Source organism: Gossypium hirsutum, chromosome D01 (assembly GCF_007990345.1).
Source record: "Gossypium hirsutum isolate 1008001.06 chromosome D01, Gossypium_hirsutum_v2.1, whole genome shotgun sequence".
NCBI classification, from domain to species: Eukaryota; Viridiplantae; Streptophyta; class Magnoliopsida; order Malvales; family Malvaceae; genus Gossypium; species Gossypium hirsutum.
The window spans coordinates 63,744,119-63,770,159 of NC_053437.1; the positions used below are offsets into that span (position 1 = coordinate 63,744,119).

The following is a 26,041-nucleotide window of genomic DNA, read 5'->3' on the forward strand; positions in this document are numbered from 1 at the left end:
TAAATCAAAATTTAATTTTTATTTTTATTTTTTCGAATCGAGTTTTGTTCACTCCACCAGAGATTAAAGAAGAAAGTTATTTGGATTTTGGTTTGTAGATTTGTGACGTTCAAAGTTGTTTCATAAAAACTTTCGAATAGTTCAATAACCACCTTGTAACCTTTTGAAGTTGGATGATCAAAACGTAAACACGCTAATAATACTCTTATTTAATAAAGTAAATATGGCTAAAGGACATTTTTCACCATAAAATATATAATTAAAATTTATCCACCAAATAATTTATTACAAGATCCCTAAATGATAAATCTAGAAAGAGATTATTCTAAATAGAAAAGTTAAAACCAAAATCATGATAAAAAAATATCTAAAACGACATTAAGATCCTAAAAAGTATTCTTAATCAATCCTAGGAATTTTTTCTTTCGAGCATTTGCTTGAACCAATATGCCGAGAGTTTGGGATATCTCTTGAGATCATTGTGATCAACATATACCAGACCAAATCTTGAGGTATATCCTAATAGCCATTCAAAATTGTCTAGAATTGACCAAGCAAAGTAGCCACTAACATTAGCTCCATCATCCATAGCTCTTTTCAATTCCTTCAAGTAGCTTCTATAAAAGCTTACTCTATTAATATCATATAACGATTCAGGAAATGTGAGATTGCCGGGATCATCCATTCCTGTCATTAATTAACAACACAAAATAATAATTAGGTACACTTGCTTTAAAGAAATAAAAATTGTACAACAACAAAAAAAAAAGATTAGAGTTGAAATAATTGTTGTCTCACCATTTTCGGAGAGAATTATATTAGGGCTTCCATAACGTTTTTTTACATATGTTATTGCTTTGTACATACCCCATGGAACTTCATATAACCATTCAGAGTGGGCCTGCATTTCTTGTAAATTAGGCACTTCAGCTAGAATTGACATGATTAAGAATATTATAGATTGAAAATGCCGTCAATTTTTCATTTTTAAGATAAACATCTTAAATTTTCCACCAAAGTCAAAATTGAGCATAATACTTTTTATATGTTAATTTATGTTTTGTAAAAAGCATTAATAGATTGAAAAAGTTGATGATATAATTGCACAATAATTACCCGGCGACCGATTGGCACACCATTGCGTTCATCTGTTAAATTAAAACGTAAATTAATTAGTTCATAGTATGGAAATAATAATAATAAATTGATGGAAAAAAGAGATGATGAAATTACAAGCAAAACCGGCATTCCAATCTTGTTGGTAACCAGTCACATTAGATGGAGGTTGATGCGGTTCGTATATGTAGTACGAAGTATAATGGTTCAGACAAAGAACATCAAATGAGTTTTTCACTTTCTCCACTTCACTTTTGGTGAATTTTGGAAGCCTTTCTCTTACAATTTTCTGCATTGTCCTTGGATATTTTCCATAAATTAGAGGGTGCAAAAACCTACAAAATCAAATTCACAAAAAGTTGGAGACTATACTTCAATAACAATATGTTTTGGATATGAATTTTTGAAAGAAAATGAAGTTAATGTTGGTATATTTTCGGTCTTTTGGTTGAGAAATGTTTCATTTATTATATTTTCTAAAACATATAAGCATTTCTATTGGATGATTAATTTGTCTATTCATCAGAGATTTTACCATCCAATATGAAAGTCTCTTGCTCGCTGTGCAGCATAATTGTCAGCTTTAGATCTTGTTAGAGGTTCGTACCAAACAAAATCCAAGAAAATACCTATTCTTCCATTTTGTTTAGCCTGAAAAGAGATCTCATCAAATTCATTCAAATAAGTATATTAAACATCTACGTAAAATAGGAAAACAACAATTTCTAGACAATTACTTGATATTTTTCACGATATCTTTTAACGGCTTCAGCATGACTTAAAATCAAATGATGTGCTGCAATATAAGGCTCGGTGGCAGAGTTTCCATCAGTGCAATTTCCAAATTTCTTTGAACATCTATTAGGAGGGTTGATGCCATTGTCAAAACCAAGAGCAGCAACCACTCTCGGTTCATTGAAAGTCATCCAAGTCTTTACTCTATCACCAAATGTCTTGAAACAAAACTCTGCATAATCAGCAAAATCCTGGCTACAAAATTCAAATTATAGAAAAATTATTTTCCAATTTAAGCAAAATTTCTCGAATATTAGCTTTTCTCTTTGAAAAATATTGATTGTTTTTGGACTTACATAACTTGTCTGTCCAGCAAACCTAAATATTTTTCCTGAAGTGCTAGTGGCAAATCGTAGTGATACAAATTTGCGTGTGGAGTGATTCCTGCGTTCATGCCACATGTTACAAATTTCACACGTGCATAATTATAATTCTTTTATATATCATTTGTTTGGTCCAAATTCGTATTTTCTTTTATCAAGCCATTGAAAATATTATATTAAGTATGCTCAACTTGTGTATGTATTTGTAAATATACGTACCTTTTCTAGCAAATAGTCAATCAATCTATTATAGTAGTCAACTCCTTTCCAGTTTACCTCTCCTGTCCCATCTACAAGTATGATTTTTTAATAATTAGTCTTAAAATGTATATGATAATTATTTCAAATTAGTTTATTATTGATATAATCGAAACAAATAGCTTATATACTTGGAAAAATTCTCGACCACGAGATTGAAAATCGATAGGCATCAAAATTTAACATCTGCATCAAATCAACATCTTCCTGCAAACAAGAAGGAAGACAATAGGTAGTGATGAAATTGGGAACATGGGGAGCTTCACACAGGAATAAGAAAGTGGATGTTTTTCTTGAAATGTAATGTGAAATAAAAAAGAAAAAAGATACCTTATAGCGATGATATTGATCAATAGAAACTTCACCAGTCTCATTATTTGCAATATGTCCTGTTTCAAGTCAGATCGAATCATTTAGCATTAGAATAAAAAAACATAGCCACAGAGAAGAAAAAGAAAAAGAGAAACCATTTCATTTAACCTGGAGTTTTAACAAATGCATCCCATATGCTAGGCCCTCTACCATCTTCGCTAGCCATTCCTTCCACTTGGTATGCTGATGCTGCTGTTCCAAATAAGAATCCGTCTGGAAAACTTTCTCTACTCAAGCCTCCAGTGTCAAAACGTTGCTGTAAATTGGAATTTGCACATAAAATTGTGCTAAAAAAAGTGAAAGATAGTAAAATCACTAAAGGCTTCATGGTCGTTAGGGCTTGGTTTTCTTAATGAATTAAAAACCTTGTTTTCCATCCCTATTTATAGAGAGGTGTGGGATGAAATTTTTGATGCCAAATGATTTTTTTATAATATAATATTTTGAAATCAAATATAAAAAAATCAAATCTTTTAAACAATATTTTATTAGTTAAGAGAATCTATATGAAATTTGAATAAGATGAAATAGTAAAATAAATTCCAATTTATAATGAAAACAGAAAAATTTATGGTAACCACTAATAAAATTTTTTACTAGGACTTAATTTATTCTCTCAGATTCACTTTTTCCCTTAATTTATATTTCTAATTTTATAAAGAAAATGTTTAAGAAATGAACATAAGACATAAAACAATTCTCTTTACAAGTTTAACAAAATCAAAACAAATTAGAAACCATTGTAGTTTCATCTCAAACAAATTTGAATAAAAACGAACTTTGATCAAATATACAAATCTCTAACTCAACGAGATTGCCTTAGACATTTTTGAATAATTTGACATATTCACAAATTTGTATGCATTATTAGAAAATCACGCGAAAAATATATTATTCGAATCATATATTATTTGGTTCATTCTTCCAATCTTTTATTTGTTACAACACTATGATAAACTCGATGAAATTGAGACCTATTCTTCCATTTTGTTTAGCCTGAAAAGAGACCTCATTAAATTCATTCAAATACGTATATTAGACATCTACGTAAATATGTAAAAACAACAATTTCTAGACAATTACTTGATATTTTTCATGATATCTTTTAATAGTTTCAGCATGAATTAAAATTAATGATGTGCTGCAATATAAGGCTCGGTGGTAGAGATTCTATCAGTGCAATTTCTAAATTTCTTTGAACATCTATTAGGAGGGTTGATGCCATTGTCAAAACCAAAAGCAGCAACCACTCTCGGTTCATTGAAAGCTATCCAAGTCTTTACTCTATCATCAAATGTCTTGAAACAAAACTATGCATAATCAGCAAAATCCTGGCTACAAAATTCAAATCATAGTAAAATTATTTTCCAATTTAAGCAAAATTTCTCAAATATTAGTTTCTTTCTTTGAAAAATATTAATTGTTTTTGGACTTACATAACTTGTCTGTCCAGCAAATCCAAATATTTTTCCTGAAGTGCTAGTGACAAATCGTAGTAATACAAATTCGCATGTGGAGTGATTCCTGCGTTCATGCCACATGTTACAAATTTCACGTGTGCATAATTATAATTCTTTTATATATCATTTGTTTGGTCCAAATTCGTATTTATCTGTATATGTATGTATCTGTGTATAATTATAATTCTTTTATATATCATTTGTTTGGTCCAAATTCTTTTATAATTAACTATGCTCAACATGTGTATGTATCTGTATATATACGTACCTTTTGCGATAGGGGTGAAGTTGATATTGCTATCCAAGTTTACCACGAGATTTTGGAGAAGGCACCTTTTAACCCCTCTCCGGTGACGTATGCGCACTTGACCAAGGGCTTGATCGATGCTGGGAGGATAGGGTAAGCTGTGGATCTGCTGAGGGAGATGTTGAATAAAGGGCACGGTGCCGACTCTTTGGTTTTCAACAACCTTATATCAGGGTTTTTGAATTTGGGGAATTTGGACAAAGCCAATGAGTTGTTTGATGAGTTGAAAGAGCGTTATTTGGTTTATGACGGGGTTGTCAATGCTACGTTTATGGAATGGTGGTTTAATCGGGGAAAAGATAAGGAGGCCATGGAGTCGTATAAGTCGTTGTTGGATAGGAAATTTAAGATGCCTCCTCCCACTTGTAATACACTTTTGGAGGTTTTGCTCAAACATGGGAAGACCAAAGTGTTGAATATTGGCAATATCCCACATTAGGAAAAGATAGAAATGGAGGGGGTTTGGTTTGTTATATATAGAACCCCTCCCCCTTTGGTTGTATTATCCCAAAATCTTCTCCTTTGTAATATTTCTAGAGGAAATATTGATTTGGTAGTGTCCGAGGACGTAAGCTAAATTGGCCGAACCTCGTTAAATCTCTGGTATTTTATTTCTTATTTGTTTGCTTTTATTTAATAGCTTTATGTTGGTTATATTTATTTAGTTATTATTGCTATAAATATCTAAGTGAGTTCTGTCTAGTTGTTGGGTTTTAAGCGGGACCATTGTGACCCCTCCAATTTAACTGGGAATTTTCTTAGTATAATTGTTGGCATAATAATTATCTAAATATTTCTGATAATATTGTTATTAATATTATCGTCGCTTCCGCAACAATTGGTATCCGAGCCAAGGTTTTGTAGTATGCTCTGTGTTTGCAGCTTAGTCTGATCTTACACATCAGAAACATTTCCTAAAGCTTGTGGGTATTCTGCATTTGGTGGCTATTAAGTAGAAGCTATGGCAAAAATGACAGAAGAAAAACCATCCATATCAACAACTTCCACTTCGTACATTTTGCCGAGGATTGGAACTGCAAATACAAGATTTGTAGTGGAAATTTTTGATGGAACAGGTCATTTCGGCATGTGGCAAAGTGAGCTTCTAGATGCCCTCTTTCAACAGGGTCTAGATATTGCCATTGAGGAAGAAAAACCAGAAGGGGTTGATGATAAAGAATGGAAGACCATCAACCGATTGGCATGTGGTACAATTCGATCATGTCTTTCCAGAGAGCAGAAGTATACATTCAGTAAAGAGACTTCTGCAAGTAAATTGTGGAAAGCATTGGAGGAGAAATTTCTGAAGAAGAACAGTCAAAATAAGTTACATATGAAGAAAAGACTGTTTCGTTTCAGTTATGTTCCTGGTACCACGATGAACGAGCACATTACCAATTTTAATCAGCTGGTGGCTGATTTGTTGAATTTGGATGTGACTTTTGAAGACGAAGACTTGGCGTTAATGTTGTTGGGATCGCTTCCTGAGGAGTTTGAGTACCTTGAAACTACTCTACTTCATGGAAAATCGGAAGTAACTTTCAATGAAGTAACTGCTGCATTGTATAGCTATGAACTACGCCGAAAGGATAAGTTGAAAGGTTCAGGTGAAGCAGCAGTGGAAGCATTGGTAACAAGAGGTCGTCAGCAAAGTCAGTCTAAGGGGAAGAGAAGAAAGTCCAAAGGTCGAGCTGTTGCCAAAGATGAATGTTCTTTTTGCAAAGAAAAAGGACATTGGAAGAAAGATTGTCCAAAATTGAAGAAAAAAGGGAAGACTCCGCAAGATGCAAATGTTGCAGAATGCAATAGTGAAGCAGAGTCAGACTTTTCTCTTAGTATGACATCTTCAACATTATATGCAGATGAGTGGATCATGGATTCTGGTTGTTCCTATCATATGTGTCCCATTCGGGAATGGTTCTTTGAATTTCAAAAACTAGATGAAGGGGTTGTTTACATGGGTAATGATAACACATGTAAAATAGCCGGGATAGGTTCAATTAAACTGAGGAGTCATGATGGATCTACTAGAATTTTGCGGGATGTACGATATGTCCCAAAGTTGAAGAAGAATCTCATCTCTTTGGGGTCGTTAGAATCTAAAGGCCTAGTTGTGACAATACGAGATGGAGTTCTTAAAGCAACTTCAGGAGCATTGGTGATGTTGAAAGGCATAAGAAAGAACAATCTGTATTACTACCAAGGTAGTACAGTGGTCGGGACAACAGCAGCAGCAATTACGAGTACCAAGAAGGACGCTGAGGCAACACAACTGTGGCATATGCGTTTGGGCCATGCTGGTGAAAAATCCTTGCAAACTCTAGCCAAGCAAGGATTTTTGAAAGGTACAAAGACTTGCAAACTTGAATTTTGCGAGCATTGTGTTCTGGGAAAACAACGAAGGGTGAAATTTGGCACTGGGATTCACAATACTAAAGGTATTCTGGATTATGTGCATTCTGATGTATGGGGACCGTCCAAGACTCCATCACTTGGAGGAAGACGTTATTTTGTCACCTTTATTGATGATTTTTCCAGACGAGTTTGGGTGTTTCCTATGAAGAACAAAGATGAGGTGCTTGAAGTTTTCCTTAAGTGGAAAACTAAAGTTGAAAATCAGACAGGAAGGAAGATTAAGGTTCTCCGATCAGACAACGGTGGAGAATATAAAAGCGATCCTTTCCTGAAGATATGCCAAGATTGTGGCATAGTAAGGCACTTCACCGTAGGTGGAACACCGCAACAGAATGGGGTGGCAGAGCGTATGAATCGAACGCTTGTGGAGAAAGTTCGATGTATGTTATCTAATGCTGGATTAGATAGAAAGTTTTGGACTGAGGTTGTGACGTACGCTCAACATCTCATCAATCATTTGCCATCATCTGCTATAAATGGCAAGACTCCTTTGGAGAAATGGTATGGAAAACCTGCTACTGATTATGACACCTTGCGCATTTTTGGTTCTATTGCATATTATCATGTGAAAGAATCAAAGTTAGATCCAAGAGCAAAGAAGGCTCTATTCATGGGCTTCAATACTGGTGTTAAGGGATATCATTTGTGGTGTCTAGAGGCAAAGAAGACGATAATCAGTAGGGATGTTACCTTTCATGAATCTGCCATGTTGAATAAGGTAAATCCAGAAGGAGTGAGTAGTACTTCGCAGCAGGTGGAGTGTACTCCGCAGCAGGTGGAGTTTGAGCAGAGTGTGGTAATTCCAGCAAAAGGTACCACTAGTGATTCTTCATTGGCAGATGCAGAGTCAGATGAGGAAGAGGTTTCTACCCAAGAACCTCAACAGCAATCAGAGCCAATTGCAGTCAGAAGGCAGAGACGAGAAATTCAGAAACCTGCTCGTTTCACTGACATGGTAGCTTATGCACTTCCAGTTGTTGATAATATTCCATCCACTTACACCGAAGCCATTCAGAGTTTAGAGAATTATAGATGGTTAGGTGCAATGGAAGAGGAAATGCAATCTCTAGAGAAAAACAAGATGTGGAAGCTGGCACAACTACCAAAAGGGAAGAAGGCGATTGGTTGCAAAATTTAAGACACTATTGAAGTTTGTGTTATGAGAAGATGTTCGAAGATGTGGAATATCGCCAAGGTGGAGATTTGTTGAATATTGGCAATATCCCACATTAGGAAAAGATAGAAATGGAGGGGGTTTGGTTTGTTATATATAGAACCCCTCCCCCTTTGGTTGTATTATCCCAAAATCTTCTCCTTTGTAATATTTCTAGAGGAAATATTGATTTGGTAGTGTCCGAGGACGTAAGCTAAATTGGCCGAACCTCGTTAAATCTCTGGTATTTTATTTCTTATTTGTTTGCTTTTATTTAATAGCTTTATGTTGGTTATATTTATTTAGTTATTATTGCTATAAATATCTAAGTGAGTTCTGTCTAGTTGTTGGGTTTTAAGCGGGACCATTGTGACCCCTCCAATTTAACTGGGAATTTTCTTAGTATAATTGTTGGCATAATAATTATCTAAATATTTCTGATAATATTGTTATTAATATTATCGTCGCTTCCGCAACACAAAGAAGCTTGGACCTTGTTCGAAGATATGTTGGATAATCATACCCCTCCTAACACACAGGCGGTGAATTCAGATACTTTCAATATCATGGTGAATGAGTGTTTCAAGTTGGGGAACATTGAGGAGGCCATTAAAACATATAAGAAGGTAGGAACGAAGCCTGGATATCCAAGCCTTTTGCTATGGACGTGGCTGGTTATAACAATATTATTACAAGGTTTTGTGAACATGGGATGCTATCTGTGGCGGAGAAGTTTTTTCAAGAATTGTGTGGCAAGTCTTTGACACCAGATGTTCCAATGTATAGAACCATGATTGACGCATACTTGAAAGCAGAGCGGGTTGATGATGCTCTGCGGTCTTTTACCAAGATGGTCGAGACTGGTTTGAGGGTGGTTGCCAGTTTTGGAACCAGGGTTTTCAGTGAATTTCTAAAGAATGGTAAGAACTTGGAAGCAGCCACACTTTAGACGAAAATGGGGGAGAAAGAGCCTAAACCAGATGCCTCTATTTATGATGTTGTAGTCAGAGGGCTTTGCAATGCTGGTGAGCTAGACAAAAGCCTAGATGTACTGGACCAGATGATGAAGTATTCCATCGGTGTTACTCCTGCATTGCAGGAGTTCGTGCGTGGAGCTTTTGGGAAAGTTGGGAGGAATGAAGAACTTGATAAGAGTTTTAAATGAAAATAGGTGGAGATTCCCTGGGCGTCAACCTCGACCTTTTGGACAGTCACCACTGTCACCCTCCGGACCTGCTGAGATGGGTGGATGGCGGTCATCAGGTTCTCCACAAATGGCAGGTGGACAGCAATTTTCAGGACCTTCTCAAATGCCAGGACAGCAGTCATTGTCATGGAGATCAACTTAGATATTGATGCAGGGTGAAAGGTTTCGTTCAGTTTGTCACCCTGGAACTGATCTTTTTTGCGCATCTGTTTTTGTGATGGTTTAGCTATTCTTGTATTGGAGGAGATCTCTCAAATATATATGAAAGTTTGATACAATAGCTTTGTGCCTTGTTTGACTTCTCTATTAACTCTATGCCAAAAATTGTATTAGAACTGCTTATTATTTGTCATTGAGTTGAGTAATAACACTAATCATCAGTCAGGATGCCTGGAAAAGCTAATTAAGGTTTATTTGGTGGAGTTACTTCTTGGGTTTAACGTGATATATATATATATATATATTCAACTACATATTTGCTATTGATGCTTGTTGAATTAAACGTCATGTGAAAATTTCCTTATTTTTTGCTACAAATACAATCTCACTTGGTATCTCTGAGAGAGTGTGTGTGCGTGTGAGAGCATATTTTAGATTTGTTTGTGATTAGATGAATTCACATTATCACATTTTCATTGAGAATCTCAATAGAGACAAAGGGAGAGCTCCTAGCTCAAAAGGATGGTTTTATGATGCATATCAAAAGGAATGTTAGCCTGATCAAAAGAATTATGAGTGTTTTCCAATTGAGGTGGACTTTTTGTCTTGTTAACAAGATTGATTGTACCAATCCTGAACCTTAATGGAGAAATGGATTTGATTCCAGTGGAACTACGCTACGTTTCTTTGTTGCCTTATTATACAAACTAGACTTCACTGGAACTATACTGGAAGAATCCCCAGGTGTTGCTGAAATTTGTCTTTGTCATTTTGCTGCTTTTAATCAAAATTTCTTGCTGCTTCTCATTCACGCCTGCTAATCCTAGTTTATTGGTCTCGGTTGCCTTCACATTTCTTCATTTTGGCAGGGAACTTCTCATTGTCAGATTTGGTCAAGGTACTGATTGTGCTAACTGAGTTTGGGATGTGTCGGCGTACTGCCATGGCAGAAGGGATTCCACCTGAAGTTTTAGCGGTGATGTCCCTGCTGCTCTTGGTGATGGTGTTGAGGGCCATGACTTATGAGCATAGCAGGTAAGGGAGATAATTGATGAAACCTTCTTTGTGGTTGAAGATTTTGGAGTTTCCTTGTATTAGCAGGTTGAGAAAGATTCGTAAGTAGCATTTTGGGAATTCTTAAACAGATTTTTTGGTTTTTGTTGGACGATCTTTTTGACAAAAATCTTCACATCTATGGAAGCTATTTATGCCTTCCCCTCATTAAGAATGTGTCTGCATTGCTCTAATTTTCTTCTTTTCAGCAGGCATCCCAGCATTATTGCGTCAGTTTTTGATTCCTCTTCTCCTTATTATGGTCATAAAATCCACCTCTGCTCTTGTGGTGGATTTTGTATGTCTTCAGTTTGAGGCTTCCTACAGCTAACAGACTAATTTTCCATCATCTCTCTGGATATCTGTTTCAACTCTGTTGACTCTATTCAGCTGAGCTTTTCGACCTTCCATTAGCTTCCTCTACATCAAATTTATCTGTGATATCTTGAACATCTACTGCACGGCATGAACTGTCTTCCAGTTTTCACTAGTCATTGATATTTTCTGCTCCAATAGTAGTATCAGATTCCAATTTAACTTCTGCCGACCTCCTTGCAATGTCACTATTAGTGACACTCTCAGGAAGCTCTGCAACAAGATCATACCAGCACCGATCTTCTCAATTCAGACATCCTGCTCATTCCTATCAATAATTTTATCAAAAATTTCTTAAAGTTTATCAATTACAAAATAACAACTAATGTTGTTGTCTTTTTCGTCTTCTTTTTTTTTTTGCTGAGTTGATGTGCATTTATTAATATTAGAAAGACGTTGGAAGCACCAACCTCATTCCTAGTCAAAATTACAAAACATCCGTCATCTGACCAAACTACTAATAAATAATCAAGAATATATTACCACTAATATCGTTGGTATTCTTACCCAGCAATAGCCAAAGCTGTAGCCATACCATTACCTTGCATGTAAAGATCATTACCTATAAGAAGATTCCTTAATGACCACAGTCTAGCTTTCCTATTCAACAACTATTCCAAAACAACACTTGAACTAACTTCAATAACGAGGTGTTTTCACATGTCATCCCAAGCCAATATATATTTCCAAGGCAGTTTTAATAGCCCATACCTCTACTATTTCAGACTCACCCGCGATTATCGGCCCGAAAAATAAAGAATGAGCCACACCTTCCTCGTCTCTTAACACCCCACTGCATTCAGCTTCGTCCTCCTTAACTACACCTGCCACGTTGAATGTTGCCCAACCGGGTGGAGGTGGTGATGCGGAAACCCGGATCTAGACGCAAGAGAAACACAAATTAGAAATAAAATGAGAATAAATAAAATTAGTTAAATAATAATAATAATAAAAGAAAAAATAGATTTGCCCTATGGAACCCTTGATTAAATGCTAAAGTTACATATTTTATGTAATTAAATTGGTTAATTTATGAGAATGCACCACTAACTTTGCCATATTTATTGAATTTTGTGCAGGAATGCAATTTGGGGGCTAAATAGAAGAAAAAGGGAACAATTGGGCCAAATTAAAGAAAGAAGCAAAGAAGGAGGGCCAAAGTAGAATTTTTCCTATTTTAATTAGCTGAAAATTTTGTTGATTTAGTGGGGGAGATTATTTTGGGATATTTTTGGTCATGGAATATTTTTTTTCCCTTAATTTCCTATGACTAGTTGGTTCCTAATTTAGTAAATCCTCTAGTATAAATAGTGCTTGTATTGTTCATCATTTCATCAATCAAAAAATATTTAGCTTTTATCTTTCAATTCTCTCCTTTCTCACGTAGCCTTTGTTATTTCTTAGCTTGCTTTCCTTCAATTTTCATTAGTTCTAGTAGCCTACCATCCATTTCACCTTTATTTTCAACTTTTCACAAATTTATTTATTGTCTTTAGTTTCTTTAACTTTTAATTCCTAAAAACTTCCAGCTTTTACTACTTTCCAATTACAACACCTTTTTCAAATTCCTTTTTTCAACCACCCCCATTCTCAATCACATCACCCATCTTTTTACCTTTTCTACCTTAATTAATTTATCAAATACCAACATGTCCCAAACCTTAGCCAACTAAACCCATTTTCAGCTTTAGGCCGAAATTAACCTCGTCAAAACCCGTGAGTTACGAACCCGAGCCATTTAACTCCTAAAATTCCAGTACTTATTACTTCTCCGGATTAAGAGTATGATTTTGTCAGCTCATAAAGTCAGATCAACACTAAGTCAAAAAGACGTCGTTTGATTTGGTGTGATTAGACGTACAGTTGGAATTCCGAAAAGAACGTTTCTAATCGGTTTTCTGTGAACACACTGGCGTGCCAAGTGGAGGCTGCTGTTTGGTTCCGTCAAGGGAAGTAGTAACCGAATTTAAATGTCCCACGCGGTTGAGGGCATTGGTTCGAGCTAGGCTCTTCTAGAACGCAAAGCTGCCGGAGTTCTAAATCACGAACGTTTCTTGATTGTTCGATCGGTAAGAGTTAGTTATTGGACGTTCCATAACTAATTTACACGAGGAAGAGTTGGTGTCTGAGGCGTCCTTGGTAGCTATAACTAGCTTATTGGAAAAGAGGAGTTCATCCAATTTCGAGGATCGGTTCAAAGACAAGGAAAATTCGTGTCTAAAGCTGAGCTCATTCTAATTAATTTTTCTTAATATTTATTTCACGGTTTTTATTATTCTGTTTTCAACTTTTACTTTTGACATTATTTTTCTGTTAATTTCAGGTTTTCAGATTTTTATCCCCCCGAACGTCTTGGGCACGACAGCTGCCCCGACAAAAATCTGGTCAAAAGAGGAACAATTTGCAGTAAACCAGTCTCTGAGGGATCGACCCTACTCCCTATACTGCATAATTTGCAAACTAAGGCGTAGGTTTATATTGGTGGATTCGACACCCATCAACCCTTGGTTAACTTGTAACCAAAAATGCCAATGATTGAGCGGCTCCCTACGAAACCCCTAGAAGAAGAACCTCTAGAAACACCGATGAACGGGAAAGAAATTTGAATATTTGTAACTCCGAAATACCCTCGAAAGTAACAAACTCCAAACTAAATAGCAAGAGAAGAATCACTCTACTCTCAAAAATTTGCCTCACACAAATTTGGAAGAAAACAAATACTCTCTTTTTATTCGACCTCCTCCCAATGTGTAGAAAGCAAGCCTATTTATAGGCAAAATACAAGAGTAATTGAACCCTAATAAAACTCTTTAAAATTATCTAAGAAAATAAATAAATAATAACCTAACCAATAAAATTACTTAACTCATAAGTGATGTGTCCCAACCAATGAGAATTAAGTAAATAATAATAATAATATACATAAAAGATTAATCCACCAATTTATGGGCTTGCACTATTCCAAGATTGGTCCAGTGAATTGCATTCCTGTATTTGTCAACGTCACGAACATGATGAATTAAATTTGTAGCAACAAAGTCTTAGACAAAAGCATTCATCTTTGATTTTAATTATCGTGCCTTGCTTCGAGTGATTGGACCACTAGGAAAAATAACCCTTTGAGTGTCACCTCCTTGGCTCGTATCATTCTCCCCCTCTTCAAGAAGATTCGTCCTCGAATCTAAACCTACATCAAATTCAAAAGGAGAAAGATCAGAAACATTGAAAGTAGCACTAACACTATACTCACCAGGAAGATCAATGCGATAAGCATTGTCATTTATTTTCTCGAGTACTTGGAATGGTCCATCTCTTCGTGCATCAAGTTTATTCTTTCTCTTAGAAGGAATCGTTCCTTCCTCATATGCACCCATACCCAATCTCTAGGTTCAAACAAGACTTGCTTTCGCCCTTTATTAGCTCGATGTGCATTGGACTTTTTCTTTTTCTCAATGGCTTTACGAGCCTTTTCATGGATCTCTTTCACTAAATCAGCTTTCCTTTCACCATCTAAATTAGCAATCTCATTCAAAGGTAAATGAAGCAAATCTAAAATAGTAAGTGGATTAAAGCCATATACAATCTCAAAAGGAGTAAAACCTGTGGAAGAATGAACAGAACGATTATAAGCAAACTCAACATAGGGTATCCATTCTTCCCAAGATTTAACATTCTTACCTATTATGGCTCTAAGCAAAGATCCCAAAACTCGATTTACCACCTCGGTTTGACCATCAGTTTGAGGGTGGCATGTAGTAGAGTAAAGTAGTTTAGTACCTAACTTACCCCATAACACCTTCCAAAAGTGACTAAGAAATTTTGCATCTTTATCGGAAACGATAGTCCTTGGGATTCCATGTAATCTCACAACTTCACGGAAAAATAGATCGGCAACATGGGTTGCATCATCAGTCTTATGGCATGGAATGAAATGAGCCATTTTAGAAAATCGATCCACAACCACAAAGATGCTATCTCGTCCACGCTTTGTCCTTGGTAAACCTATTACAAAACCCATTGAAATGTCAGTCCAAGGTGAACTAGGAACAGGAAGAGGAGTATATAGACCATGAGGCATCATAGTGGATTTAGCTTGTTTACAAGTAATGCAAGTAGAGCAAATTTTCTCAACAAGTTTTCGCATGATAGGCCAATAAAAATGCTCATGTAAAACATCATAAGTCTTAGTGACTCTAAAATGACCCATAAGACCACCACTATGAGCCTCTCGAACCAACAATTCTTGCATTGAACACTTTGGTAAACATAGTCTATTATTTCGAAAAAGATAGCCATCATGCTTATAAAATTTGTGAAATGCACCATGTTCACATGCGTCATAAATGCTTGCAAAATCAGAATCAGTGGCATATAAATCTTTGAGATACTCAAAACCTAATAACTTAGTATGCAAAGTACTAAGTAAAGTGTATCTCCTTGATAGAGCATCAGCCACAATATTATCTTTACCTTTCTTATACCTTATAACATAAGGAAAAGATTCAATGAATTCAACCCACCTCGCATGTCGCTTGTTCAACTTACCTTGTCCCTTTAAGTGCTTAAGTGATTCATGGTCAGTGTGAATCACAAACTTCTTTGGTAAAAGGTAATGTTGCCAAACTTCTAATGCCCTTACCAAGGCATACAACTCTTTATCATAGGTCGAATAGTTCAAATGTGCTCCACCAAGTTTCTTACTAAAGTAGGCTAGTGGTTTACTATCTTGCATGAGGACGGCACCTATACCTACACCAGAAGCATCACATTCAATCTCAAAGGTCTTTTCAAAATTAAGTAAAACAAGAATAGGAGCATTAAACAATTTATCTTTAAGTTCATTAAATGCTAATTCTTGCTTATCTGTCCAATGAAAAGATACATCCTTTTTAATAAGTGCAGTCAAAGGCGAAGCAATTGTGGAAAAGTTACGAACAAACCTGCGGTAGAAACCGGCTAACCCAAGGAAAGACCTTACCTCAGAAATAGTTTTAGGGATAGGCCATTCTTTAATTGCCTTTACCTTCTCCTCATCCACATGGATTCCTGTAGAACTTATCACAAAACCCAAAAAAACAAGCTTATCCATACAAAAGGTGCATTTTCCAAGATTAGCAAAGAGTCGTTCATGCCTTAACACATCCAATACTAATTTAACATGCCCAACATGATCATTCAAAGTTTTGCTATAAATCAGTATGTCATCAAAATACAGGCCATACTTAGTCTTAAAAGCAGTTTTCCATTCATCACATTGTTTCATTCTTATTTGATGGTAACCACTTTTTAAGTCAATTTTAGAAAAAATGCATGCACCATTAAGCTCATCCAACATATCATCTAATCGAGGAATTGGATATCGATACTTTACCGTAATCTTATTGACAGCACGACAATCAATACACATTCTCCAAGAACCATCTTTTTTTGGGACGAGAAGTACAAGACTGCACAAGGGCTTAGACTCTCACGAATCAACCCTTTCTCTAAGAGATCTTCAACTTGCCTTTGCAACTCCTTAGTTTCTTCAGGATTGCTTCGATAGACTGGTCTATTTGGAATACTCGAACCAGGCACAAAGTCAATTTGATGTTCAATCCCTCGTAAAGGAGGTAATCCCTTAGGCATTTTAGAAGGAAATCCATCCTCAAAATCCTGCAAGAGATCAACAAAACAACTAGGCAAATGTGTATTAGGGTTAGTCAAGACAAAGTTTCCCCTAAACCTAATAATTACAAATGTTTGTTTTGTACAAAGAGCAAATTTGATATCTCGAAACCTAGCGAATAAACTCACTCTCTCATCTCGTGACTTGTGTGTGCAATCACTCACCAATGTTGGGCCTTTAAGTTGGCTTTTAACACTAAGGGCCTCTTTACTCTCAGCATTTTTCAATGATTTTACCTCACTTCCCTTACCCATCTCACTAGCAAGTTTGAGTTGATCATTGTAGACTTCTTGAGGAGGAAGTGGAGCCAAAGTAAACTTCTTTCCAAGGAACATAAAGGTATATTGGTTAAGAAAACCATCATGATTTACTCATCGATCAAACTGCCATGGCCGTCCAAGTAATATGTGCCCAGCTTGCATTGGAACAACATCACACAAAACTTTATCAGAGTATCTACCAATGGAAAATGAAACTAAGCATTGTTTAGATACTTTTACCTCCCCACTATCATTCAGCCATTACAGGCGGTATGGCCTTGGATGCTTCACACAAGGTAGGCCAAGTTTCTCAACAAGGGAAGAACTCACCACATTGGTGCAACTTCCACTATCGATGATCAATGAACTAGGTTGTCCACCAATCAAACATCTCGTGTGGAAAATGTTATCTCTTTGTTCACGCCCTTCCTCTTTAAACTGGACATTTAAAGCCTTTCGAGCAACAAGTGCTTTCTCACCATACTCCAAGTATTCTTAATACTCATCATGAGTATGCACATCATCAGCATCTTCCAAAGGAGGCATCTCATCTTCGTTATCAGACTCAAAATCAACCTCGCCATCTTCTCGAATCACCAATGACTTTTTATTAGGGCATTCTCGAGCATAGTGACCCATTTCTTGGCATTTGAAGCAGGTAATATCTTTTGGCTGCTTAATGGCACTAGGAGAAGTAGAAGAAGAAGATGGAGCTCGATTAGTAGAAGTAGAACCTTTAAATGAATTAGGCATACCTCTATCTTTGGAGTAAGTTCTAGGCTTATTTGGCTTGAACCGTGCATCTCTCCCATTCCACAATCTATCATCTTGTTTTTGCCAATTTCCTCTCCAAGCAGGATTAGAAACTGAACTAGCACTCCTCGTTGTTCCTTTCTTTCGTAATTACTTTTCAATGGTAAGTGCGGTTTGAAGCATCTCTTCAACATCTATGTAGTGTTGCAACTCAACTCGATTTGCAATCTCAGGCTTTAGGCCGGCAAGGAATCTAGCCATAGTCACCTCAGCCTCTTCAACAAGATTGGCTCTAATCTGAATAGTCTCCATCTCTTTGTAGTAGTCATCCATAGATCTATCTCCTTGAACAAGATGTTGGAGTCTTTGTTGGAGTTCTCGATAATAGTATGGTGGAACAAATCGTTTTCGCAAGATGCGCTTCATTTCAACCCAAGTAGTAACAGGTTGCTCTCTATAAAGAATCCTGCTTTTACATAATTGATTCCACCATGTTAGTGCATAATCAATGAACTCAGCGACAGCGTATGTTACCTTTTTCTCATCAGAGTAATTGTAACAAGAAAAGACTGTTTCCATCTTTTCCTCCCAATCAAGGTAAGCATCAGGATCATTCTTCCCTGAGAAAGAAGGAAATTTTGGTTTGGGGGTGTCATTGTTTCGTTCCAACCTTTCTCTAAGTATATACTCGGACTCAAAGTCATCATCAAAAACATGGTCCTCCCTTCGTTCAAAAGTTCGATCTCACGAATTTGATCGGCTTATAAAGACTTCGTTCAACTTCTTGTAATTATCGACAATGTATCTCTTTTGAGTTGTAAGTTTTGTATCAAGATACTCCCTTTGCTCTTGTAACACCTGGGTCATGCGATGTTCGAATTAAGTTTGCAACTTTTTCATCTCTTTTTGTAACAACTTGACCAAAGGATCGTTCTCTCTTTTTTGCTCATCCTCTTCATTTTTACTAGTTTGGGATCTAGTGAGCGACATGGTATCTGTGAAAGATCAAACAAACTGGAACAAGAAAGAAAAAATAATAATAACCTCACTCGTTAGCTTTTAAGGGTTACTAATCAAGATCAAATAACGGAGGTGCAAACTTCAAAGAAACAATGAAGACCCTAATTGCTCTAAGAGGCCAATAAACTTGACGAGACAATTTGTAATGGAGGCTACACGGATGAAGGAATTGTGCGTGCCTTTAATATCTACTAACACAAGAAGAAATAAAGTGTTAGAAAGCGTAAGAGAAACAAAAAAACGTAGACCTGCAACGATCCCTAACTCTAGAGTTAAAGAAAAGTTTTAATAAGCAGAAAACTTAAGAAAACTCTACCCAAATTTTAAAAAAAAAAACAAAAATCGGAAACGTTTGGTGTCTTAAGATTTTCAAAAATTGAAGCTTTAATTATACTTTAGTCAAGAAAAGAAGAAGGAAAAGAAGTTCAATTTTGGGAAAAATAAAAATAAAAATAAAAACAATAATAGCAAAAGAAGAAACCTACGTATGAAAGGTAGGCAACTTTTTTTTGCGCTTTTTGCTTTTTTTTGCTGTTTTTTTTAGCTTCAAAAATAACACCGAATGACCTGAAACTGATACCAACTGATGCGGAAACCCGGATCTAGACACAAGAGAAACACAAATTAGAAATAAAACGAGAATAAATAAAATTAGTTAAATAATAATAATAATAAAAGAAAAAAATAGATTTTCCCTATGGAACCCTTGGTTAACTTGTAACCAAAAATGCCAATGATTGAGCGGCTCCCTACGAAACCCCTAGAAGAAGAACCTCTAGAAACACCAATGAACGGGAAAGAAATTTGAATATTTGCAACTCCGAAATACCCTCGAAAGTAACAAACTCCAAACTAAATAGCAAGAGAAGAATCACTCTACTCTCAAAAATTTGCCTCACACAAATTTGGAAGAAAACAAATACTCTCTTTTTATTCGACCTCCTCCCAATGTGTAAAAAGCAAGCCTATTTATAGGCAAAATACAAGAGTAATTGAACCCTAATAAAACTCTTTAAAATTATCTAAGAAAATAAATAAATAATAACCTAACCAATAAAATTACTTAACTCATAAGTGATGTGTCCCAACCAATGAGAATTAAGTAAATAATAATAATAATAATATACATAAAAGATTAATCCACCAATTTATGGGCTTGCACTATTCCAAGATTGGTCCAGTGAATTGCATTCCCGTATTTGTCAACGTCACGAACATGATGAATTAAATTTGTAGCAACAAAGTCTTGGACAAAAGCATTCACCTTTGATTTTAATTGTCATGCCTTGCTTCGAGTGATTGGACCGCTAGGAAAAACAACCCCTTGAGTGTCACCTCCTTCGCTCGTATCAGGTAGAGTCCAGTGCATAACAACCTCATGGACTTTATTCCTCGAAGGTCTACATTTTGAATGGCACAGCCACCATGAACCCACCTAAATTTGCTAGCTATGTAGGCTTTTCGAATAAGCATTAGTTAGCTTTCCATTAGCTCTCAACATATTTTAATGATTGATATCATAGGCAGTTACATGTGCAAGCAATTATATATATTTCATTATACCAAAATTTTGATATATGGCATGGAAAATATAATAAAATATTAAGTAATAAAAAAGAATATGGACAATATAAAATAATAAGTGTAATAATGTAACTATGTAATCTATAATTTTCTTCTATGATTTTGATCGAATTGGTGCCATGAGTTAAATGACACTAACTCAATTTTTGAGCTTACAAAAGTAGATGTAATAAAATTATTTTGGTTGAAGGATTGAAAAAAGCCCTTGGATTTTTTTCAAAAAATCAATAGAAGCCATTTGCGAAGTACAAACCTAATTGAGCCCTCAAACTTGAAAATTGCATCAATTAAATACTTTGACTAACAAAAACCGTATTGGACTGTTACTATGCTGACATGGTCATTAAAAACAATTGATGTAGCCATTATAAAGCTGACAATCAAATGTCATCATTGTGTTTGAATATCGATTTACTCTCCAATCAAATAGCCTTGTGGACAATATTAGTTGAGAATTCAAGCTAAAAACTTTGTGGATAGTGTTGTGATAAAGTGAGACACCGCTCAAGAGCCCCGTGGATAGTGCTGAGTGTATATATAAATCCAACTTTCGAGTGTGTGCGATTAATAATTCCCAACAATCTTCGGGTTGAATGTATCCTATATATATTGTTCTACATTCCATTATATCTTACTAAGGGCTATGATTGAAATAAAGTCTGATACTCAAATTGAATTGGGTTTTAAATAATTAAAAAGCTATAAATGAATATTGCTTTGATAGTGAGCTAAGAGCTTTATATTTTATTTGTATAGAGTCGTGAATTTAGACTATAACCAAATGGATAAGTGATATTGTTAATTTAACCTACGTTAGTGGGGCATTGCCTAAAAAGATAATCCACTATCTTTCAACTTGCACAACAAGTTATTTAAATCTTAACACAAACCGATTTAGCAACATCACATTTGCACTTAAAGAATTAGACCACTCTCCTCCAAATATTCTCAACTTAATTAGGTTGTAAAGTAAGTTGAACACTAGCTTTACACTCCCACGCACTCATAATGAAGGCTATAACTCTAATTACATACTAGATCAATTAAAACCAATCTCTTCTATTAAAATGCAACTAAAACAATTATACAATATAATATTGTCCAAGATAATGTATAGATATTCCAAATCTCGTAATTTTAGAAATTCGATTGTTTGATCTAATACAATCCAATATCCAATATATGTTACTTCATTCAAAGATGGAATATCATATGTCCAAGATATCAAAAAGAAATACAACCCAAGCATTTTGTTCCAAAAGATTACTAACAACAAATAAGGTCATGTGGCTTTGCACAGTGCAAAAAGTAATGGGCACTACTTCAGACATTGTGGAAACACATCTCACATTAAGTGCCTCAATAATATTGAATATAAATATATAATTTTATTAATTAACAAATAAAAGATGCAAATAAAATGGGTTGAAGTATATGCTTTAAAAAATATCTATGATTTTTTTGGGAAGTATTATCAATAAAGTTCATTCTCTTATATAAAAGATTATATGTCTATATATAAGAATAGGATAAGAAAGTATAAAACAAAATTGTTAGAATTTTTAAATTGTTTCAATATGAATTGATCGGGTGAACATTTTGATTCACTATTTAGTTTTAGTACAAATTTTTATGCGTTCTAACACGAGGAACGTGTAAAACGAAAAAGAAAGAGAAGCTAGAGTATAAAATAGTATAGCTAAAGAAAATTTTTCACAACAAAATGTATAATTAAAAATTTTTCACAAAATAGTTTATTACAAAATCTCTAAATAACAATCTAGAAAGAGATTATCACGATAAAAAAACCTAAAACAACATTAAAATCCTAAAAAATATTCTTAATCAATCCTAAGAATCCTTTCTTTCGAGCATTTGCTTGAACCAATATGCCGAGAGCTTGGGATATCTTTTGAGATCATTGCAATCAACATACACCAGACCAAATCTTGAGGTATATCCTAATAACCATTCAAAATTGTCTAGAATTGACCAAGCAAAGTAGCCGGTAACATTAGCTCCATCATTTATAGCTCTTTTCAATTCCTTCAAATAGCTTCTATAAAAGTTTACTCTATTAATATCATATAGCGATTCAGGAAATGTGAGATTACCGAGATCATCCATTCCTGTCGTTAATTAAGAAAAGTATATAGTAATTAGATACACTTGCTTTAAAGAAATAAAAGATGGACAAACAAAAAAATTATATTAGAGTTGAAATATTTGTTGTCTCACCATTTTTGGAGAGAAATATATTAGGGCTTCCATAACGTTTTTTTACATACGTTACTACTTTGTACATACCCCATGGAACTTCATATAACCATTCGTAGTAGGCCTGCATTTCTTGTAAATTAGACACTTGAGCTAGAATTGACATGATTAAGAATATTAAAGATTGAAAATGCCATCAAACTTTCATTTTTGAGATAAACATCTTAAATTTGCCACCAAAGTCAAAATTGAGCATAATACTTTTTATATATTAATTTATTACAAAATCTCTAAATGATAAATCTAGAAAGAGATTATTCTAAATAGAAAAGTTAAAACCAAAATCACGATTAAAAAAATCTAAAACGACATTAAGGTCCTAAAAAGTATTTTTAATCAATCCTAGGAATTCTTTCTTTCGAGCATTTGCTTGAACCAATATGCCGAGAGTTTGGGATATCTCTTGAGATCATTGTGATCAACATATACCAGACCAAATCTTGAGGTATATCCTAATAACCATTCAAAATTGTCTAGAATTGACCAAGCAAAGTAGCCAGTGACATTAGCTCCATCATCCATAGCTCTTTTCAATTCCTTCAAGTAGCTTCTATAAAAGCTTACTCTATTAATATCATATAACGATTCAGGAAATGTGAGATTGCCAGGATCATCCATTCCTGTCATTAATTAACAACACAAAATAATAATTAGATACACTTGCTTTAAAGAAATAAAAAATGGACAAACAAAAAATTTATATTAGAATTGAAATATTTGTGGTCTCACCATTTTCAGAGAGAATTATATTAGGGCTTCCATAATGTTTTTTTACATATGTTACTGCTTTGTACATACCCCATGGAACTTCATATAACCATTCGGAATGGGCCTGCATTTCTTGTAAATTAGGCACTTGAGCTAAAATTGACATGATTAAGAATATTATAGATTGAAAATGCCGTCAATTTTTCATTTTGAAGATAATCATCTTAAATTTTCCACCAAAGTCAAAATTGAGCATAATACTTTTTATATATTAATTTATGTTTTGTAAAAAGCATTAATAGATTGAAAAAGTTGATAATATAATTGCACAATAATTACCCGGCGACCGATTGGCACACCATTGCGTTCATCTGTTAAATTAAAACATAAATTAATTAGTTCATAGTATGGAAACAATAAAAAAAATCGATGGAAAAAAGAGATGATGAAATTACAAGCAAACCCAGCATTCCAATCTTGTTGGTAACCAGTCACATTAGATGGAGGTTGATGCGGTTCGTATATGTAGTACGAAGTATAATGGTTCAGACAAAGAACATCAAATGAGTTTTTCACTTTCTCCACTTCACTTTTGGTGAATTTTGGAAGCCTTTCTCTTACAATTTTCTGCATTGTCCTTGGATATTTTCCATAAACTAGAGGGTGCAAAAACCTACAAAATCAAATTCACAAAAAGTTGGAGACTATACTTCAATAACAATATGTTTTGGATATGAATTTTTGAAAGAAAATGAAGTTAATGTTGGTATATTTTCGGTCTTTTGGTTGAGAAATGTTTCATTTATTATATTTTCTAAAACATATAAGCATTTCTATTGGATGATTAATTTGTCTATTCATCAGAGATTTTACCATCCAATATGAAAGTCTCTTGCTCGCTGTGCAGCATAATTGTCAGCTTTAGATCTTGTTAGAGGTTCGTACCAAACAAAATCCAAGAAAATACCTATTCTTCCATTTTGTTTAGCCTGAAAAGAGATCTCATCAAATTCATTCAAATAAGTATATTAAACATCTACGTAAAATAGGAAAACAACAATTTCTAGACAATTACTTGATATTTTTCACGATATCTTTTAACGGCTTCAGCATGACTTAAAATCAAATGATGTGCTGCAATATAAGGCTCGGTGGCAGAGTTTCCATCAGTGCAATTTCCAAATTTCTTTGAACATCTATTAGGAGGGTTGATGCCATTGTCAAAACCAAGAGCAGCAACCACTCTCGGTTCATTGAAAGTCATCCAAGTCTTTACTCTATCACCAAATGTCTTGAAACAAAACTCTGCATAATCAGCAAAATCCTGGCTACAAAATTCAAATTATAGAAAAATTATTTTCCAATTTAAGCAAAATTTCTCGAATATTAGCTTTTCTCTTTGAAAAATATTGATTGTTTTTGGACTTACATAACTTGTCTGTCCAGCAAACCTAAATATTTTTCCTGAAGTGCTAGTGGCAAATCGTAGTGATACAAATTTGCGTGTGGAGTGATTCCTGCGTTCATGCCACATGTTACAAATTTCACACGTGCATAATTATAATTCTTTTATATATCATTTGTTTGGTCCAAATTCGTATTTTCTTTTATCAAGCCATTGAAAATATTATATTAAGTATGCTCAACTTGTGTATGTATTTGTAAATATACGTACCTTTTTCTAGCAAATAGTCAATCAATCTATTATAGTAGTCAACTCCTTTCCAGTTTACCTCTCCTGTCCCATCTACAAGTATGATTTTTTAATAATTAGTCTTAAAATGTATATGATAATTATTTCAAATTAGTTTATTATTGATATAATCGAAACAAATAGCTTATATACTTGGAAAAATTCTCGACCACGAGATTGAAAATCGATAGGCATCAAAATTTAACATCTGCATCAAATCAACATCTTCCTGCAAACAAGAAGGAAGACAATAGGTAGTGATGAAATTGGGAACATGGGGAGCTTCACACAGGAATAAGAAAGTGGATGTTTTTCTTGAAATGTAATGTGAAATAAAAAAGAAAAAAGATACCTTATAGCGATGATATTGATCAATAGAAACTTCACCAGTCTCATTATTTGCAATATGTCCTGTTTCAAGTCAGATCGAATCATTTAGCATTAGAATAAAAAAACATAGCCACAGAGAAGAAAAAGAAAAGAGAAACCATTTCATTTAACCTGGAGTTTTAACAAATGCATCCCATATGCTAGGTCCTCTACCATCTTCACTAGCCATTCCTTCCACTTGGTACGCTGATGCTGCTGTTCCAAATAAGAATCCTTCTGGAAAACTTTCTCTACTCAAGCCTCCAGTGTCAAAATGTTGTTGTGAATGAGAATTTGCATATAAAGTTGTGCTAAAAAAAGTGAAAGATAGTAAAATCACTAAAGGCTTCATGGTGGTTAAGGCTTGGTTTTCTTAATGAATTAAAAACCTTGTTAGCCATCCCTATTTATAGAGAGGTGTGGGATGAAAATTTTGATGCCAAATGATTTTTTTAGAATATAATATTTTGAAATCAAATCAAAAAAATCAAATCTTTTATTCAATATTTTATTGATTTTAGAGAATCTATAACTAATTACATGTATAATGAAAACAGAAAAAAAATTATGGTAACCACTAATTAAAATTTTTATTAGGACTTTATTCTCTCATATTCACTTTTTCCCTTAATTTATATTTCTAATTTTATAAAGAAAATGTTTTAAGAAATGAACATATGAAAGAAAATAGTTCTCTTTACAAGTTTAACAAAAGT

At 34.5% G+C, this 26,041-nt stretch overlaps 2 protein-coding genes and 1 pseudogene across 3 annotated transcripts; 1 reads left to right on the top strand and 2 right to left on the bottom strand.

Annotated features, from left to right (window-relative positions):
- Positions 1 to 237: 237 nt before the first annotated feature.
- LOC107903154 (beta-glucosidase 44) lies at positions 238 to 4,316 on the bottom strand. Of its 2 annotated transcripts, XM_041087689.1 has the most exons (11): positions 2,973 to 3,223; positions 2,823 to 2,881; positions 2,624 to 2,699; positions 2,450 to 2,524; positions 2,208 to 2,295; positions 1,854 to 2,106; positions 1,652 to 1,767; positions 1,234 to 1,451; positions 1,117 to 1,148; positions 799 to 901; positions 238 to 687 (listed from the first exon to the last, which is right to left on the bottom strand). In XM_041087689.1, exons 1-11 carry the CDS (start codon positions 3,190 to 3,192, stop codon positions 410 to 412), a joined length of 1,518 nt encoding a protein of 505 aa, XP_040943623.1. In that variant the 5' UTR covers positions 3,193 to 3,223; the 3' UTR covers positions 238 to 409. The 2 variants fall into 2 exon arrangements, with proteins under 2 accessions (XP_040943623.1, XP_040943622.1); XM_041087688.1 differs by lacking the exons at positions 2,208 to 2,295; positions 2,450 to 2,524; positions 2,624 to 2,699; positions 2,823 to 2,881; positions 2,973 to 3,223 and adding an exon at positions 4,301 to 4,316.
- Positions 4,317 to 4,688: 372 nt separating this feature from the next.
- LOC107905273 (pentatricopeptide repeat-containing protein At1g10270-like) lies at positions 4,689 to 9,819 on the top strand (annotated as a pseudogene).
- Positions 9,820 to 22,743: 12,924 nt separating this feature from the next.
- Positions 22,744 to 25,688, bottom strand: LOC107903153 (beta-glucosidase 44). The gene is made up of 11 exons (XM_016829197.2): positions 25,458 to 25,688; positions 25,309 to 25,367; positions 25,110 to 25,185; positions 24,939 to 25,010; positions 24,693 to 24,780; positions 24,339 to 24,591; positions 24,137 to 24,252; positions 23,719 to 23,936; positions 23,603 to 23,634; positions 23,285 to 23,387; positions 22,744 to 23,175 (listed from the first exon to the last, which is right to left on the bottom strand). The coding sequence occupies exons 1-11, from the start codon at positions 25,675 to 25,677 to the stop codon at positions 22,898 to 22,900; spliced, it is 1,515 nt and encodes a 504-aa protein (XP_016684686.2). The 5' UTR covers positions 25,678 to 25,688; the 3' UTR covers positions 22,744 to 22,897.
- Between the last annotated feature and the right edge of the window lie 353 nt (positions 25,689 to 26,041).